We start from the raw sequence: 21,179 nt of genomic DNA, 5'->3' as shown, positions 1-21,179 counted from the left end.
GCAAGAACAGGCTTTTACAGCCCTTAAAGAGAAGCTTATCAATTCGCCCTTACTAGTACTTCCTGATTTCACTAAGACTTTTGAGATTGAATGCGATGCTTCTGGTGTAGGTATTGGAGCAGTTCTTATGCAGGATAAGAAGCCAGTCGCTTACTTCAGCGAAAAGTTAGGAGGATCAACGCTGAATTATCCAACGTATGACAAGGAGTTATACGCATTGGTTCGAGCTCTCCAGACGTGGAAGCATTACTTATGGCCTAAGGAATTCGTCATTCATACCGATCACGAGTCTCTAAAGCACCTCAAGGGTCAGCAGAAACTTAACAAAAGACATGGGCGATGGATGGAGTTCATTGAGACATTCCCCTACATTGTTAAGTACAAAAAAGGTAAAGATAATGTGGTCGCAGACGCATTATCCCGGAGGTACACTCTTATTTCGACGTTAACATCAAAGTTGATTGGATTTGAGCATATTATAGATCTTTATGAATCTGACACTGACTTTTCTGAGAGCTATGCCAAATGTCATAAGTTTGCCTGTGAGAAATTTTATAGACAGGATGGATACTTGTTCTTCAGTAACCGATTGTGCATACCACGAGGATCCATTCGAGAGTTACTGGTACGAGAAGCTCATGGAGGTGGATTAGCTGGACATTTCGGCGTCACAAAGACACTTCTTGGGCTACAAGAGCACTTCTACTGGCCGAACATGAAGAAGGACGTTGAGAAAATCTGCTCTAGATGTGTCGTATGTAAGATGGCTAAGAGTAAAGTTCAGCCTCACGGTTTGTATACTCCTTTGCCTATTCCTTCTCAACCTTGGACTAATATCTCTATGGATTTTGTAGTTGGCTTACCTCGCACCAGAAATGGTAGAGATTCTATTTTTGTAGTTGTTGACAGGTTTAGCAAGATGGCTCACTTCATCGCTAGCCACAAGACAGATGATGCTGTGAATGTAGCTAACTTGTTTTTCAGGGAAGTAGTGCGACTCCATGGAATGCCACAGGTTATCGTTTCAGATCGAGACACGAAGTTCTTAGGACACTTTTGGCGAACGCTTTGGGCTAAGCTGGGAACAAAGCTCTCATTCTCAACTACGTGTCATCCGCAGACCGATGGACAGACCGAGGTGGTGAATAGAACGTTGTCCACACTTCTAAGGACTTTGGTGAAAAGTAACCTCAAGACATGGGAAGAGTGCCTGCCTCATGTCGAGTTTGCTTACAATCACGCTAAGCATTCTGCTACTCTCTTTTCTCCTTTTGAAATTGTATATGGGTTTAATCCACAATCACCTCTAGACTTGATCCCTTTGCCTTTAAGTGGAAAATGCAGTTTGAATGGCAAGGAGAAAGCTGAACAGGTCAGAAGAATTCATGCTAAGGCTAAGGAGAATATCGAGAAAAAGACAAAGCAGTATGAGAAGCATGCCAACAAAGGACGAAAGGAACTGATTTTCGAAGAAGGAGATCTGGTGTGGATCCATCTGAGGAAGGAGCGATTTCCAGCTGAGCGAAAGAACAAGCTAATGCCCAGAGTTGATGGACCATTCGCAGTCATCAAAAGAATCAACAACAACGCCTATCAGATTGATCTTCAAGGTAAGTATGATGTTTCTGATACTTTCAATGTTTCTGACTTGCTTCCTTTTGTTGCAGATTCTGATTTGAGGGCAAATCCTTTTCAAGAGGGAGAGGATGATATGATCGTGACCAGCTCAGAGGAGGAGGAACCAGAGGTAGCTGGCAGGATCACTCGTTCCAGAGCTAGAGAGATGGCTAAGGAGACTCATGCACTCATTGCCACAGAGGACAGCGATCACCAGGAGGCTGGAGCTCACATCTTCAACATCTCTATCTTGAAGAATGAAGAACCCAGTAACAATGACTAGGTAACTTAGGTGATGATTCTGTACTCTTTTCCTTGGTGAGGATTTTGGAAGGCAAGGAGGTTCTTCTCCAAGGTTTTTAACGAGGCAGAAATCATTGCTACGTCGAGTTACTTAGAAGTTGTTACTAATGGGTAATAATGTGCAAAGTCACAATGACTTGTGCACTTAGTATTTTGGCGCACCACTTAGGATTTTAGGGACGCCTCGCTGTTTTTATTTTAAATCAAACTTCCTGTTGTTTTTATTTAAACTTCATGTAGTTTTGTTTCTTTAGGGCTGCGATTTCTCTAAGTCTATATAATAGAGAAATCGCCTAAGTCATTAGGCAGCTTGGAATTTTTAACGTAAAAGAGAGAGCAAAGTTTGCTTTGATTCCTTGACTCAAAAAGTTCATTGAATTCAATTTTCTTACAAGTGATTCTTACAAGAAAATCTGCTACCTATCATCTACTCGATTTCATCATCTTCTCTTCTCATCCTTCACCATATCCATCGAATTCATCCCTCCACCATCACTCGCCATCGATCCGCCAAGCCACCATCATCAAACCATCATCACTATCATAAGCCATCATCACTTCATTAATCCGATCACCATATCACCATCTTCGACTCGATCCTCAAGCCATCATCACCATCGCATCGGCCATCACCACCCCATCACTTCATCGTTGTGATCTGTCCATAAAATCGCAGCATCTACAGCCTTTTCCTCAGAGTAGATCACCTTGGATCGTATCATATATACATTTACGGAAAGATGTAAGGATTCATCTTAGATCTTACCAAATTCATCATTAAGTTGTATAAACATACAAGAAGTTTTACAGAACACATATATAATGTTTAGTAATGCATGTAGGTGCTTATGGATGTATAAATTTTTCAATTGATCAGTTTTTGAAAAATATATCGTAAAATCGTCGTAATTTTACATTGATTTTACGACGATATGTAGATACGCAGCCGTTATAATATTTATGTTTTATACGATTTCGTCGTAAATTTGTCCTAATATTACAACAATTTTACGACGAATTACCCCGATCGTCGTAAGACCATCGCAAAGCCCAAATAAATCCACGTGTGTGATCTGCTCAAAGTTTAATCCCTAAGCTACTCTGCAAGAGCACAGATGTGCAGTTGTAGTATGTAGGGGTCGAACCACAGAGACAAGAGATCACTCAATAAACCTTATAGAGATTGAATTACGCTAAGCAGAAATATTGTAAATAAATAGCAATGCAACAGAATTAGACTAAGCAGCAATAAAAACGGTTTGTAAGATTCAGATGGATGGAGATTAGGCTTAGGGCGTTTCTCAGGAAATCAATGCATGCAGATCAATCGATTAGTCAGGGTTCAGGTTTAAGCACAGTTCTTGAACTCGAATCACAGAATTATAATTAACCAACTTCCGTTGTGAGAATTATCTAAGTCAAAATCCTAGAATTCCAAATTCCTTTGCAAACCCTAAAGATTTAAACCAGCTTTAATGCTCAAGTTCGATATGTTCACAAAGTATCTAAACCAAATTCCTTTGCGAATAGCTACTTTGCTCACCCTAGGTTCTTTCCAGTTATTCAATTACACTTCCGTGTCAATTAAGCAACCTAAGATCTAAGTTCTAGGTGGCCAGTCCAGAATTAGCTTTAAGAACCACCTATGGTGAAGAACTAAATAGATTATGAACCTTAACTAACCAATCAATCTAACATCCAATGAAATCCTTTATGAGAACCCTAAACCTAACAAGAAAACTACTCAGACATGGAGATTGAAGCAATAAGCATGATTGAATAGCTTGCAGTAAGCAGTAAATAGATTAATAAACAGGGGTTCGAAATCTTCTCTCTCCGGAACAGAGTTTCAGACTTGTCTCCCCAAAAACTCTCAAAAACAAAAACTCTCTCTAAGAAAATCTAAGGTGTACGTAAAAAGGGAATAAAAATCCTATATATATCTCTAAGACACGTTTTGGGCTTCCTTGAAAACGTTTGGGCCCAACTCCTTCTTCAAATAGGAAACAAAATCACGTTTTCCTTATTTCTGCAACAAGTGTCGCGCGTCACTCTCCATGGTGTCGAGCGTCACTAAAGCACAAAATCCATACTTGACGAATTTGATCCTGATTAAGCTCCAAAGTGCTCCAAAGTCTCCAATTAAGCTCCAAACGTACCTATGACCTGAAAAGACTCCAAAAGACTCGAAAAACACTAGAAAGACTCTATAAATAAGACATATACCATGGTTTAAAACCATAAAAACCATGATATATCAGTGTGTTTGTCTTATTCGATTTGTGGCTCTGTGGACATTCTGCGTCGAATTTACGACGAATATAAATTCTATATATATGGACGCACCCCTCCTCACTTCGTCGCTCATTTCTCTTGTCCTATCTCTCTCTACCTGCCTTCCCTCCAATTCTCGCCTTCTCTCTTACTAAAGGTATGTTTTTCTTTTTTAAATATTTAATTATTATTAATTTAGAATTAGAATAGGTTTAGGTCAGGAATTAGTTTAGGATCGGAATTTGTTAGATTTAGGAACGGAATTAGATAATAGGTTCAGAAAATAAATTTAATTATTAATTTTTTTCCGTTTTGCAGACGATGACTCGTCAGAGGACGCACTACATCAACTTCATGGCGGACGGACACTCTCTTTCCTGGACGTCTGCCTCGGGAAATACTAAGATCCCGTCATCCTCCGGAGCCTCCCAGGTTCCAAATATTGCGGCTGAGCAGTCTCCACCACCGCCTCCACCACCACCTCCACCACCGGCTCCTGAACCCCGCCCTCCTCAACCGTATGCCCAATTTACGGTTGAGGACTTATTAGCCCTACTAGGACGGGGGCTTTACGACGTCTGGTCCCCGGAAAAGCGGAACCAGGCTCTTATTGGTAAGTAAAAATTTGTTTATATTATATTTTTTTAAAATAATTCATTAATATACTTAAATTAATGTATGTCGGAGAAGTATACACCACAGCTTTTATGAGATCGCTGTACGAGGGGGTTTTCCATCCAGTACCAACACCTGTAAGTACTGGTGAGTCTGAACTGCTTCCTCCAATAATGCGCCTGGACGTCCAAGAAAAACCAGGATCCCATCTCGTGGCGAATTCAAGGTTCGAAATCAGTTACCTAAGTTTGTTTTTTGTAATAAGTAGTTGTCTACCATGTATTTGAATAAATTTGCCTTTTTATTTTGTGAGTCAGAGACGTTCGAAAAAGAAAGCGGTCAGACTTTGCACAAGGTGTCTTGGTCGTGATCACAACAGGGCATCCTGCAAACTTTCGGTGAAGGAAAAATGAACAGTTAAGAACCGGTGGTGTACTTAGCTACCGAGGGAGAGTAGCTGTTTGTTGAATTCGGAAGAAATGGTCCTTATTTTGGTTAACACAGGTGAACCTTTATTGTGTTTTATTTTTATTTTCAGACATTTGTTGTGGCGGCTCTACTTTTGGGATTTATGTTTTGATTTTGAACTGCTTAATGTCGTTTAAGAGACTCCCTTATCTATCGTGTGTTATGTGCTTTGATGGTTTAGTCTCTTAAAATTTGGAAATTGAAGAAGTTTAATATGATTAGTTTAAGGTAAGGACGTAATCTGGATATATTTGAGTAGTTGTCTATATAATAGATATATATATATATAAAGGGGTGAATCGAAGTATTTGATGACTTGTTATGGTCTTAGTGGCTCGAGCAGACACCTATTGATAGGCAGCTATTTGCAACACACATGACAGCGACTATCTGATTGGGGATCTGGTCATGTCTGCATGAGTAATATGTACAAGGTACAAATGGGTTCCTTGTAGTGCGAAAAAAGCTGATAAAAGAGATGATATCTGTGAAAAACTTGAATGTAGTGGGAAAAAAGATGATAAAGGGGTTCACATGATAAAAGGGTTCCTATGATATCTGTGAAAAACTTGAATGTAGTGGGAATAGCAAGAATATATATGACTAAAAAAAGTTAACCATAATGAACTTTGCATGTCTGTTAAGTACCATAAGCTTGTTGAAGAAAGAAGGGGAGAATTGTTTTAAAAACATAAGTAATACAAGAGATTAATACAAGAAACATGCGCCAAATGATGTTGAAGGCAGATTCAGGGATTAGTCGGCGGGGCCGATGAAATTGGTTGCTCGACTTTACATAGTAGGTCGAAAGCGTAGGTAAGAGCTGCATCACGGACCAAATCGTCTTCAATGACAGTGTCGACCGGCATGTTCTCTGAGTGGAGCTGAAGTAGCATGAGTGTAAGTACGGCGCTGTGACCTGCTACAAATGAAACTCGTAGTTAGGAAAACAACACCATCACAAATTTGAAATAACCGTCTACAAATAGTTAATTACCTGGATTTGCTGTTTGGAAAACAGGCTTAGCAAATTGAAATGTTGAATGCGTCTAGGGTGTCGTTCTTCATCTCTGAGTTGTACGCTACTTTCCTGATGAAGTGTGGTAGAGATTCGGCAAGTGGTACTATGAGGGTCTTAAGCTTCATCTCCTTAATTGTTGGGTTGCAATTAAAAACAGCTATATCGTGTGCCTCCAAATCGATGCAAAGACCAATCCAAAGCCTACCATCAATATGGAAGGGACAGTAGAGACGACCGACTACAGTGTACCAAGGGAATCTGTTTTTGACGTAGGATATGGTACCTTTGGGCAGGGTTATCTTGGCCTTCTTCGAGTTTGATAGAAATTGATCATGAAGCCTGACAATTTCGACGATTAATCCGAACTCAACGAAATCATAATTGATGGGATGAGCTTCTCTGGTTGCCCACAGCTCATCACGAATAGAGGCAACTATGGCATTCATGTACTATTTTAAAAATGTACAACTATTAGTAGACAGATAAATTCGTAAATATGTAAGCGACTAAACATAGACAGTAGTTATTTAGCTCACCAAAGGGCTCACTGGCTTGTTACAAGACATTATCTGATTAAAGATGTTCGAAGAAAGGCGAATGCCATACCAGGAAGGGAAAAGGCCAACAAAAACAAAGTAAACAAATATCAACTTGGTCAGATATAAACTCGCCTTGGTGATAAAGATTAAAGAACATCAATACTAAACACTGACCTGGTTTCTTTAATTTTGGCTTCAAGGAAGGATACTTGTTCGGAGGTCGGTCTACGAAAGAAAGAAGACAACTCTACAGATTTTTTGATCTTTTTCTGCCGTTTTTGAGGGTAAAAAAAGTCTGCAGTTGTAGCTGCAGCTCTGGCGCGCACGCTTTTACGTGTTGGAGGAGGACATTTGGAAGAATCTCCAACATCCGTTTTTCTCTTGTACTCTTGTTCTCTTAGCCGAGATTCCTCACGGTTTTTCTCTTCCTGCGTTAGACCTAGTGAAAAAGCTGGAGGATCGTCTACTATTGGCTTCAATAGTACCCAATAATATTCGTATACAAACTAGTCAGATGTAAACTTAAAAGATAGATAGTTATGAAGTAGTTGGCTACATACCTGTTCGTTATCCGAAACAAAAATGGAAACACTTGAGTCATCATGGTCAACGGTAACCTGAAAAATCACAAACTTTGTACATGTTAGTAATCGATTACTTATTATCAACATTTGAGTCATCATGTTCAACGGTAACCTGAAACATCACAAACTTTTGTACATGGTCAAAGTGTTTTTATAAATAGGTGACTACTAGTAGACGAATAGAAACCTTTGTATTTGGGGGCTCGGGAATTGGATCTTGGACATCTGCAATGTCCTCTGTCTCCTGTAAAGCAATAGGAATTAACAATATGTCAAATAACTGACTTTCGACTATATAACTATAAATAGACGGTGTCATTTATATACAAATCAATTGTCTAGGTAAAGTGTTTTTATAAAATAGATGACTACTAGTAGACGAATAGAAACCTTTGTATTTGCAGGCTCGGGGATTAGATCTTGGACGTCTGAAATGTCCTCTGCCTCCTGTAAAGCAATAGGAATTAACAAGGGATATGTCAAATAACTGACTATCGACTCTATAACTATAAATAGACGGTGTCATTTACATACAAATCAATTGTCTATGTAAAGTGTGTTTGTAAAATAGATGACTACTAGTAGACGAATAGAAACCTTTGTATTTGCGGGCTCGGGAATTGGATCTTGGATGTCTGCAATGTCCTCTGTCTCCTATAAAGCAATAGGAATTAACAATATGTCAAATATCTGACTATCGACTATATAACTATAAATAAACCTATCATTTATACACTACGAAACTGTCTAAGTAAAGTGTCTTTATAAAATAGGTGACTACTAGTAGACGAATAGAAACCTTTGCATTTGCGGGCTCGAGAATTGGATCTTGGACGTCTGCAATGTCCTCTGTCTCCTGTAAAGCAATAGGAATTAACAATATGTCAAATATCTGACTATCGACTATATAACTATAAATAGACCTATCATTTATACACTACAAAACTGTCTAAGTAAAGTGTCTTTATAAAATAGGTGACTACTAGTAGACGAATTGAAACCTTTGTATTTGCGGGTTCGGGAATTGGATCTTGGACGTCTGCAATGTCCTCTGTCTCCTGTAAAGCAATAGTAATTAACAATATGTCAAATATCTGACTATCGACTATATATTTATAAATAGACGGTTTCATTTATACAATACTATTGCGTACCTGTATATTTGGATCTGTTACAGGAATGGACGAAACTGGGAGATTGGTACTTTCATCTACCCCCAGATCACAGGAATTTAAATCTTGAAGTACTTCATCAATCGTATTAGTCGCCTTGGTAGTCTCATCGGTGAAAGTAACTTCTTTTTCATCTCCAACTTGAGAACCGACAACACCATGACCGGTTCTCTGTTCATACACTTGTTTCTCCCCTTCCTGGTCTGCTGCGTTATCTTCTCCCTCTTCATTCCCCTCGTTATCTTTTTCCTGATCACCATCGTTACTTCCTTGGTTATCTTTTTGTCGTTCTTCTCTGTGAACTTTGTTTGAGGTTGTAATGGGTAATGTGTCAGTAGGACGACTCCTCTCTTTGAATTTAGTGAACTCGGCTCGTAAAAAGGCTAGCTCATTGACTGCCGATTTCACATCACGGCGAATCAGCCGAAAATCAGATGTAAGTGTGTTAACCGCATTCAAAATGCTGGAATTTCCAGCAAGCAATTTCTCTAAAAATGCAGAAGCACCGGAATCTAGGTGGTCATCCCCATCGGATGAGGGTTTTCATGATGTTGAGGATGATGGATGCTTTGGAAGCTTACTATGTTCGGATGCCTTGACTCCGCCAACGAAGGACTTGTTGATGAATGCAGTTCCATGTTCAATGGCACTCATCAGCTTTTTCACCTTCGAGTCCTCGTCTTCATCTGGGTGTAATATATCCTCCTCGTCGAAGACTGAGTCCTCATCTTCGAGGATATGTTTTACAACGACCTAGTAATAGTAGTCGACTACTCTTAGTGTTCTATTTTCTAACAGTATGATTTACATGTACATGAAGTAGTTGACTATATAATAGTTGAGTACCTTATCGTCTTTGTCAACCATTTTAACATGATTCATCTGAAGTGTAATTGGTTTCTGGGCACCGGGGCGTAGTAATGGGAGATCATCGTCGTCTTCATCATCATCAGCTAAGCTTGGTTTCTTCCCCTTAACATCCTTAGACAACAAGTTGGGGACGCAAGCTAAAACCACCATTTGAAGAGCGTGTAAGAAGCCCTGAATCGCACAGGTCGGCTGACAGAGATTGGACAGAGTAACAGTTCTAGTTTTTATGCTTTCCATTGTGATGTCAAACGATTTGCGACCCCAAGGATAGGAGAGAAATTCATCAACATCTCTAACCATCAAGATATGATCCCCATTTATTTTTGTATTCTTAGAGGTGGGACATACTATCCCGTCAACTAGTAGTAGACAAGCAAGCTTGAATCTGGTATCTTTGTCCTTGTACGGCCTGCCCAAAAGAGTATTGGCTATCCAAAGTGGAGTTGCATTTTTCTCAGACCCAAACAATTGCTTAGTGTAACTCTTGATTTCATCATCGTCACCTTCAGATGTCGAAGGTAGAGTCGAGCAATCCAGACCTGTAGCAATAGTGAACTCCCTCATCGAGAAACGAATTGGCTGACCAGAGAAAAGACACCATATCTCTTTCTTCTTACTGGTAACGAGTTGCCTAGACAGCAGAAAGTGGAGAAACCTAACGGAAGATGCGATCTTGTTGCCAGCTTGAAAAAGTTTCCCAAATTGGGAGTCCATAAGCTTGTCTATGTGGTCATCTTCAAGTGCGAAGGTAATAGCATCGAGGTAGTTCAGCTGGAAGTACGTGTTTACCTTCTTGTTTTGAGGTTCGTAGCCGAACTTGAAGAACCTCTCCGGGAATGGACTCATCGATTTATGACTGCAAAACAATAAACGAGTATTGTAGGTGTTAGATGCGACTCCACCTATGGATGTATTGATGGTTACTTATTGAAAACAGCAGACGACTACTGATGTCAAAATATGCTACATATTTTGTTCAATGTGACTATTAATAGCTTTCTACATATTGGAACAATGTCAAAATAAGCAACTAATTATAGTCAACTATAATATATGTGACCATAAGGATAACCGTCGATTGGATGTGGTCCACTAATGATAGTCGGCTTTTATATTTGGGATGTGCTGATGTTTGGAAGGACAACTAAAATCAAAAAATGCAATAACTGATACTCAGCTACTATATGTAGATCTTACGGGGTAGACGGTTGTTGAAAGTGGTCCACTAATAATAGTTGGCTATTGTATACGGATGCGCATAAGTACGCTATTACACAAAATCTAGATCTGACAATTTCTATAATATTGAATTATAGGAAGCGGTCTACCTAGATAGTAAAAGACATGCAAGTCAGACAACACAAAAAATTAGCATCACCCTCGAACACGATAAAAAAAACTGAGAAAATCGAATGGAAAACAGTGTGTGTAGAAGATTTCGAACTGGAAGATAGATTAGGACTTACACTGGTAACAGGAGAAGAGGATGAGGTGTTAAGCGGTGCAGTGTAGATGAAGTGCAGACTTGGTACTAATAGGGTTTTGGTAATTCTGGGAGAGTTACTATTGAATTAAATGAAAACCGATTGGAAAAGAAATCGAAAACAAAGAGGACGAAACGGTTGTGTGTTCATCTGCGAAAATAAAAGGAGAAGAAATGTGTTGCAGACTTGAAATGATGGTTGGAATAAGTTTTTGGTTTAAATTCAATTTTTAGCGGTTCCCAAAGCAAAAAGCAGTTGTCACGCTCAAAGAAGAAACCGCTATGTTAGTGTTACTCAGAGAGTCTATGGTGAACAGAAAAATAGGGGTATTTATGACTTTCCACAATGTTATTCAAGTTATTTTCCTGATTCCGTCGGAATAGGTAACGAATCATAGCGGACTATTTAATACAAAAAGTAAGCGACTACAAAATGAGTATATAGAAGACTATAATTGAAAGAACCTAGTTCACAAACAAAGGAAGTAAACTAGAAATACGAGAACATACAACGTCCTTACTGAGAACACATTACATAGTCACATATTAGTAGTTGATACAGAAAAAAGGATTACTTCAGGGTAGTACATATAAGCAACAGAAAATTAAGGATCGAACACAAATTTAACATCTTGGATCGAACACGAATCTGGCAGTTTGGTACTGGGTATACAGGTAGCACAGCTCGCAGCAAATGAGGTGATGTTTCCAACGGCATCTGGAAGAATCAGTCAAGACCTGAGGCAACTTGCATCGGTCATCAACTACCATTAATTTTGCTGTGTCCATCACATCATCACCAATCTGAATCATGTGGCACATGCGGTTTCTCCACCCATCTATACGGTCTAACATCTCTAGTGCAAACGGATAGTGACCACATGCAGTGGCACATATTGCAGCCATTAGAGTCACTGCGTCAACACCCCCCTTGGATGCCTGATTGAAGAAAGTAAGGGAACCTAAAACATCGAAATCAACAATGACCCGGGACATACCTCGGAGGTACAAGGCAATAGGGTTCCCGGAATTGATAGCTGACTCGAAGAAAAGAGGGTATCGATTCATTAAAGTGGGATCTTTAACGAACGAGGCGATGTTGATCACCTTCACGACAGCAGGATTTTTCAGGATTCGATTTAAGGTACTAGATAAACAACCGAAAGACACAGCGTCCTTCGGAGCTTTTTTAGCTACTTCTAGCAAAATATCGAGCAGAACATCCTGAATCTGGAGAAGAACATCGTTTACTGGAATGTTGGCCATGCTGGATAATCAGTAGACAGATATTGTTAGTTGACTACTAAAAGGTACGGGAACAACTATTCAGAACTGTATCAGAAAGTAGATCTGACCGTGAACTAGTTTAGGAGTTTCTAAGAATCATCAAAATGATAGATCTATAATTACAGAGATGAAATTTGGTGGAAAAACGACCAAACCAGAAAATATGTTCTTACTAAACGAAGTAAAAGCTGAGATTGAATATTATACCGGTCCTTCTGCGGCGGTGGAATGAAACGGGGGTAGTGAATTTCGCCTGGTGAGTATTCCCGTCAAAGAAGCTTCGGGAAAAAAAGAGAGAGAGAGAGAAAATATGGAGGATATCGAGAGACAATACCCAGCCAATATTTTAATTTGAAATTCAAATACAAAACAGAGAAAAATGTGTATATGTAGACGAAAATTCACTAAATAAGAAAGAGAAAATTTTTTTCAAAAAGTTTTACATTGTCAGACAATAAAGTTTGCAGTGTTAGAGGTTTATATCGACTACCATTGATAAAAGAAGACTGTGGGGTGCTGGATAATTTCTCACCCATTAAACTTAATAAAATAATAGTGCAAATTTGGTCTCTGAAACATGCTCTTCCACCTAATTTCCCTATTTTTTATCATTATTGCTATTTAGTTATACTTTTAGTATATTTTAGATTTAATCTTATCTAACACTAATATAATAAACTAATAGTGAATGTTATCATTATTAGTATATTTCAATGAATTTTAATTTATTGAAAACAGCAAAACCTAAACAGAAAAATCATCGTATAAACTTTTACTAAATATTTTCTCAACAAAATTCATCAAATTTTTATATAATGCTAGTCAATTCTAATACATATGCTATCAGTGCAGCTATACTCTAACTCAGTTTACAAGTCATTCTCAGATAATTAATGCGATAGAATGGAACCGTTGAGGTTGTGAATGTGATTCAATATATCAATCATTTTTCATTATAAGGCATAGTATCTAATGTAAACAGAAATCGACCTATGCAGAATAATGATATTTCTTTTCTTTTTGTGTGAAATTTCGTTATGATAAAAAAAAACCACCATATTAAAGATTAGAGAGCATTATGGACTAACTAAAACATTGCTAATAGCTAATGGTACGAGAGTGTTTGTATTATCATCCTCGCATTACTCTCAACCACATTAAAGATAATCCAAGCTAATATAAAAAACATTTATTTCAATGATGACTCAATTAATTGCATTGTCCGGCCACTCTATATAGTTTTTACGTTCACGTTCATATAACTGCTGGTTAGATCAAATTTGGAAACAAGCTTTGACATTTTTAGCAATAACAATCAATTTAAATGTTGTAAGTGTGTGTGAATGCTCAATCGTCGTAGACTCTTAAACCTAACTGCTGATGTCATTAAATTGTTGGGAAATTTGTTTAGAAAAACCAACCATATTTTGGTTAAATCAATTTATCTTTAATTAGACTATAATTTTTTCGTTTCAATGTGAAAATTTTATACCAAAATTCTAAAATTATTACAATTTTTAAAAATCCAAAAGAACTTATATATACCCACTTACCTAATTCATGGAATCCAAGCAAGATTGACAATATTTCATAAAAAATGCCAGCAATGGAGATTTCGGTTTAAAGACTGTGACACAAGGGAGAGCACTCATCGAGAATCTAGCTGTAGCCAATAGCAACAACAATCCTGAGTATGACAGATCATAGAAGACTATTATTAGTCATGAGTCAAGTGAAATTGCTGAGCTAAAAAGCATGGTAAGTCAATTTCTTAAATTTCAAAATAAGAATGTATATGCTTGTGATACTGCTGTAGATAATGAAGAAGATGGAGGATATGAAGATGATGGCATATATTCTCAAGAAGAGGAAGGGAATTTTGTTGGAGCACAAGAGACATATCAGAGCCGATTCAATCCATATTTCAACCAAAATTTCAGGAATGCCAACTTCAATAACCTTTCATACCGAAGTCAAGGAGCTGAGAACCCAGCCCTATCCGCATCAGCAGAGAAATTTTCCAAAAAAGTTCCAAAATGGGAACTATGGAGGAGGAAATTTCCAACAAAGACCACCTTTCAATCTTGAACAGGCGCAGACCAGCTCATTAGAAGCAACTCTCTCTCAGCTGAGCAATCAAGTGAAATCGCTCGAACAAAACATGATGAAGATATCTCAGAGCAATGGGAAATCGTTTAGAGATATGAGAAATCGTATAGAAATCAATTTCTATGCACAATAACTTGAATGGGAAGTTTGAATCTCTTGCAACCCATGTCAAGAAGTTGGAACTACAAATAGGTCAGACTGCAGATTCTAAGAAAAATCAGTCAGGAGTTTTGCCAGGAGGAGTGGAAGATAATCCAAAGAAGTTCTGCAATGCCATGACAGCAGACTCTGAAGAAGAACCAGGCGCAGACTCTAAGGAGAAGTCAAACCATGAAACTCCCATGAAAGATGCAAAAACCGAGTATGAAGGAGGTCAGAACATTTCGGTTAAGGTAACTGATGTGCTCAGGTTTTAACCCTAGCTTTCTGCCAGCGCACAGATGTACGTTGTAGTACTTAGGGGTCGATCCACTGAAGACCAAGTAACTGCAATACGAGTATATTTGAGATGAGAACTGAGCTAAGATGAAAACATGGGTGTTTGTTTGCGGGTTGTGAACAGTGACGAAAATAGCAAATAATAAACTTAAAAACAAGTGAACAATAAGATCAAATAATACGAGAAGGTGTTGGGCGTTAGAGAATTTTCCGGGAATCCTAGAGTAGCTAACAAGAGAATTAAACATAAAGTTTTCTATAGATATGTTCCTGAAATCAAACACAGACTAACCTATTCACGTAGTATTAATCACAAATCAATTCACTCAGATTTACTAAACTTCCATTCAATTCTCTAAGTATCTAGACAAATTAGTTTGATAATTTTACAAAACGCTTTAGATCAACTCATGCCGTCTAAGATAATTTGTTCATCTAAATAGGGTTAATCGATTTGAAAACATTTTCGGTGAGATTCAACCTAATCGCAGTAGCTAGATGGTCGATCCAAGCCACGAAAACGAAACGCAAATTTAGACAAAGAACTCTAAAGATAAACCCTAATCTAACAAACCAGAAATCAATCCATGAAACCCTTTGAAAAATCCCTTAAAACCCAACAAGGGAATTACTCAATCATAGTGTATAAGAACATCACAGAAGTATTATAGTTTGCTGGAAATTAACTAAGAGAAAGGTAAAGAACGAAGAATGAGGATGAAGATGGAGATCGATGATGGCTCCTTCGGCGACTTCTTCTTCTCCCGAAGATGGCAACTCCGAGGCATGCGGCTCTCTTCTGCTCTCTCTCCACCACTTGGTCATTATAATGACCTAAAACGAGTATATATACCCTTCTAATTTGTTGGAAACGTCTAGGGTTTGAAGAATAAGTAGTGGCTGAACTTGGGCTTGAATTAGGTCATTTTTGGACGTCAATGATGTCTGGCCGCGTTCGTGGTGGTCCTGACCGCGGGGAATCATGTTCTGGCCGTGGTCGCGGCCTATGCTCTCCTTCGAGACTGCATTTTCTGTCTTTAGTGCATCGGAAATATTTGAAGATCTAACCGTTAGATTGTCTCCAAACCAATTGCATTAGAAAGCTGGTTGTCTCCTCCGGTGTTATCAGTAACAAAACGTTTACCTGTCCAAAGACACAAAAATTCTAAGGATCCAGGACGTTTTTCTTTCACTTGCCCTATTCTTGGAATTGAATTTTCAGATCGTTTATGCGATTTTGGTGCTAATGTGAGCGTTATGTCAAAATCTGTTGTTGAGACACTTGGTATAGGAACACTTGTCCCATCTCCAGTAAGAATAGTCTTTTGCGATTCATCTCAAAAGAGAACATAAAGAATGATTCAGAACCTGCCATTGGTCATTGGAGATAAGATTATTCCAGCTGATTTCCAAGTTTTAGAGATGGACCAGGAAAAAGAAAGACCTTTGATATTTGGTGTCATTTTTAGCAACTGTAGGTGCTATCATTGACCATGAAAGTCACTGTTTAGTTTTCTTAAATGTGGACAAGAAAAAATTCTACAGAATTACACCGGATCAAGCTCCAATCCGCAAGGACAAGCTCAAGGAGAAAGTTTCGGAGAACAAGAAGGAACTAAAAGCACTTGCGTCTAAGCAGTTTGCAAAGATCAAGATAATGATACCACCAGACATCAGCAAGGAGAAGGAAGAAAACCTTGAAGAAATTATGGAGAAGACAAAACATGTCCTCAAGGATGCAAAAATCTTTAAGAAAGGAAAGGAAATTGTGATTCAAGATGAAGGAAATCCAAAATTCAAGCTCAAGAGGACTCCAAGGACTCTTATTTCAAGAGATCCTGCTTCTTCTTCTCAATTCTGATCCCACCAAGAGTCTAGCTAAAAGACTTTAAACAAAAGCGCTTGATGGGAGGCAACTCATTTGGTATGTTTGTTTTTTTATTATTTCTTTTATATTTGATCTTTTTATTTGTATGCATTTCAGGATTTCATAAATCCCAGAAAAACAAAAAATATTCTAAAAAACCAGAAAAATACAAAAAGATGGGAGGAAGAAACCGGAAACCAGAAAGAAGAAGGAGAAGGCCAAAGTTATTTTGTCGCGGCCGCGATCATCTCAGCCGCGGCCAGGCCACATTCTGCCGCGGTCCAAGTCTCCAGACCGCAGCCAAACCATCATTTGCCGCGGCCGAGATCACGCCACCCGCGGCCGAGCCGCTTTTTGCTTCTCGGCTTGTTTTTCTCGATTTCTCGTAAGCTGGAGCTTAAAAATCCCGATTCATCCCGGGATAAAAATGGAAATTCTCGGAAAAACTTTTCCGTGCCAAACACGCCAAGGCCTTCAAAAATTTTAAAATAAATTTTCTAAGGAAAAACATCTTTTTAAAAGAAAAAGAGGATTTCAAAGATCAAAAGACACATTTTCATCATCTTCTCCAATTAGCTTGGAGATTTTGAGAAAAGACCAGATTTCAAACTTGACAAATCACTTTCAATTTTTCGATTCTATCTCACTCTTTTTCAAAGGAGATTCCAAAGCTATCATCACATCACACTCTCATTAAAGTATGGATCCAAATTCTTCACTTTTTCATATGAGCTCAAATTTAGGGCTTCTTAGAATCAGTTCAAATTTACCTTAAGATTATATGTGATTGTCTTTAATCTCAAGACTAGACTTCTGGGTAATTATTTGCGTGATTTAACACCTAGACTCTATAGATTTGTGATTTTCGAAATCTGAGATTTGAAAACTTGATAAAATCAAATTTGGGAACTGTTTGGTTTAGCATTGGAAAATCTGGATTAGTAAGTTACTGCTGCTAGATAAACATGATTAGATTGCATATGAATGAGCATTCACATCATCTTATTTCGGAAATCTCATATGTAGAACATCATTATCCCAAAATCAGCCAAGAACTCCCAGATTTTGCCATGCTCGATGCACTTACAGTCTATTTTCATTTAAATGTGTTTGTGATAGCTGTATGAACATTTTCGCTCATAAAAATCGATTTAAATGCAGCTTCATTCATTCTTTGCCTCGAGAATTCTGTTTTGCAGGTCATGGACTTTCCCGAGCACGTCTCATTCGCACAAAGTATAGTCCTCATGCGAAGAATCCTCATTCCCAAGAGACATATGATGCCTTGAACGAGACGTAGCTGAGCGATGATGAAACTTTCTCCACCTTCATATCTGCGCAGAGAAGAATATTTCGATACAGATCGAGAGGGCTCCCACTCAATGATCAGTACCTCGAAGAGCCAAGTCTTCTTCTAAACCAAAGGTGAAGTTTGTTAGTCAGGCCATTAATCCAGACATCAATTACTTGGAGAACCTTGAGAAGCTGAAGATCAAACCAATTCCAGCAATCTATTACTCTACACTCGAGATGCTTGGAATCAGAGAGGATGTGATATGGTACCATGATAAGCTTGGGATCAGATCATTCATGGATCAGAATTTCCCAACTTATGAGAGCCGCACAAGAGAGTTCTTAGCATCAGTTACATTGTGCTACAAGAAGAGAGCTACTCCTAGAGCTCTAGATGGCATACTTTCTTTCTCTATTGGAGGACATCTATATTCTCTCACTATTTTAGAGATATGTGAAGCCTTAAAGCTGCCATACTGTGATGAGTTTGCTTTGGAGAAAGATTTAGATGAGGATCTATGGAGTGTGATAGGTCATGGAGTATATGACAAAGGGAGATCCAAAACCTCAATTCTCTCTCACCCTGCAGTTTTATATGTACATAATTTGTTGGCACACACTATGTTTTTCAGAAGCAACTATGCGAATGTGCTTAAACCCGAGCTGGTAACACTTCAGCTACCTTTCACAAATCATTCAAGGCTTCCCTGCTTTGCTTGCATCATTGGCAAGAACTTAGTGAAGGTTAAGCATGAGATTATTACTTCTGAGTGCCAAGACTTCTCACCAGCCTTTGGGAGAATCATTACATCGTTTATGATTGCATCAGGAGTGGATTTTTCAGCTGAGACCCCTCTTAGGAAAGATTGGTTTGATCTATCCCAGTTTTCTAGAGACAGGACTATTTCCAGAACCAAAATGGATCCCATTGGATAATCTTACAAGTTCTGTAACAGTACATCTGCGTACAAAGTTATTTTTCCATCAGATTCAGTGCCCGAATCCGAGATGGAGCAAACCCAAGATGGAGACCAGAGACTCACAACTTCATGCCATCTGTTCCACTCCTCCCTTTGACTGTGAAGCAATTTCTGGCAACAAAAGCCAAGAGAGAGGCAGCTGCAAACAGCAGGAGACTTCAGCCTAGACCATCATAATCCCGAGCCAGCTCATCTCACACTAGAGCATCCACTAGGAGTGCTACAGACTTTGAAACATTGAAGAAGAAGCTTGACAAGCAGGAGAGGATCAACAGGCGCATGAAGAAGTTCTTGAAGAAGAACAACAGGTTTGATGACGATTCCTCTGCCATAGAGACAAACAGCAGCCGCGAGACATAGGCTCTTCTCCATCACCTTGTCATACCCACGGTTCTATCATCATTTTTTTTCTTTTATTTTAGACTATTTTGCTTTTTATTGACCATCTTCTCACCAACTTTTACACATTGGGGACAATGTGATTTAAATCTGGGGGAGGATGTCTATCCGTACTGATTTATTTTCTTTGTTTCTTATCTTTTTCTTCAATTTTTAAAATTTTCTGTGCTTAATAAAAGACCTTTAGTGTTTTTCAGGAATGTTTGACACACAACTATGATGAGTAAGACCCACGTGCTTCTAGACTCTAAATGATAGTTTCTTTTCATGGTTAGTACTAGACTAGAGGGTAGCTAGAGTACTTGCACTACAAACTCTCACCAGAGGACTTCTATTCATGGAGATTTTTTCTGACAGGATATACTCGCTATTTTTATTTTGGACTTAATCTTGACATTTAATTTTCTCATCAATGGTTTTAGGAAGGCATCATGATATACATCTAGGACATCTTTACCCTATTTCACCATTCTTTGTCGACCTAGATGGCCAATTCCTCTTTAGCTGGTACCACACCCTTTACCCAATTTTTTATGTTCAAACCTCATGTGTTCTCTCTTTAGTTTGTATCGACAGATATGTGCAAAAACGCCGGAGAGGAGGAACAACATAGTTTCCAGTCACTCAAGAGAAAGACTGAAGAAAATTGGAAAAGAGGAGTATCAAGAATACTATCAAGCTTAATGGTGCCTCAAGAAGCTAAATTTCGTGCTCCCTAAGACTCTACAAAATCAGAAAAAAAAAATAAAAGGAAAGGAAACCAAAAGCCTAAAAGGAGTCTAGGATGGCCGAATTATTTGGAGCAAAGGCTATAAACATTCATCTATGGAGTTATGGTTTTACAACCTAGACAAAATCTAAGTCTGTGGGAGTGATGAGTGGAGATTTTGACTCATTCTAACCTGTGTTTACTAATTGTTTTTGGAGTCTTTGGAGTCTTTTTGAGGTGAATTCAGGTGACTAGGAGGCTTTAGCAGAGGATTGGATTGTCTGGAAGGCATTGGAGCAAAAGGAGATGAATTGGAGCAACAAGGAGCTATTTCACACGCTTTTGGAGAAATCATCCGCGGAGCACCTGCTCCTGGTTTGGACCCTTCGTGGAGCACCTGCTCCAGACGGGAGAAAAATAAGGAAAACGATTTTACCTAATCCTAAGTAGCGTGAGATGGAATAAAAAGCCCAGAGCCGCCTGTGTTTTATTATCACGTTTTTCTACAGACTTTTTACGCTTTTTTTTTACAATTTCCTGAACCAGAGAGTTTTTACTTGTAAGCCTTTGGGAAAAGAAATATGCTACACTTGGAGAAGAATTCTGAACCCTATTATCTCTTCTGCGATTTTAATTCATGAATTACTTTTCATCTGTTGCTGTGTTTCTTTCCTCCATGTCTGAGTAGATCTCTTAGCTAGATTAAGGTTTTCAAAGGATTTCATGAGTTAGAGAATTGGATGCAAATAGGGTCTATAATCGATTGTCTTCACCTTTGTTAGACTTAACGCTTAGGTTGAACTAGCCATTCAATTTACGTTCATAGGTTAATCTATTCATCAAAAGTGTAATAGGTTGCTAGAACAAACACTGGTGAGCGATTTGTCCTTAGCCAACGACAGTTGAAGTTAAGGCAAATCGTGAACAGATCAAACCTGCTTGTTAATGCTTGTCTGCAATTTTCTAAGTTCAAACGACAGTTTAGAATTTAGGTTGTTAGATAAAGTTATCGAGATCACGACAGTGGATCGATAAGCTTTTCTGTTTGAGTTCGAGACCTGTATTTAAGTCGTGCCCTGAATAGTCATTTGATTCTCATCTCTGAAACTCCTGTGAATTACCTTGATCTAGTGCTTGTTTTAATTTGAATT

The 21,179-nt window shown here is 38.5% G+C and overlaps 1 protein-coding gene across 1 annotated transcript; it reads right to left on the bottom strand.

The window, feature by feature from the left end:
• Positions 1–6,300: 6,300 nt before the first annotated feature.
• LOC112088385 lies at positions 6,301–10,309 on the bottom strand. The gene is made up of 11 exons (XM_024158652.1): positions 9,440–10,309; positions 9,175–9,346; positions 8,576–9,081; positions 8,423–8,479; positions 8,221–8,277; positions 8,019–8,075; positions 7,812–7,868; positions 7,609–7,665; positions 7,398–7,454; positions 7,164–7,310; positions 6,301–6,747 (listed from the first exon to the last, which is right to left on the bottom strand). Exons 1-11 carry the CDS (start codon positions 10,307–10,309, stop codon positions 6,301–6,303), a joined length of 2,484 nt encoding a protein of 827 aa, XP_024014420.1.
• Positions 10,310–21,179: the final 10,870 nt, after the last annotated feature.

This window comes from Eutrema salsugineum, unplaced genomic scaffold (assembly GCF_000478725.1).
Source record: "Eutrema salsugineum unplaced genomic scaffold, Eutsalg1_0 scaffold_14, whole genome shotgun sequence".
Lineage (NCBI taxonomy): Eukaryota > Viridiplantae > Streptophyta > Magnoliopsida > Brassicales > Brassicaceae > Eutrema > Eutrema salsugineum.
The sequence above is the reverse complement of the archived record's forward strand: the minus strand, read 5'-3'. Positions and strand labels throughout refer to the sequence as shown.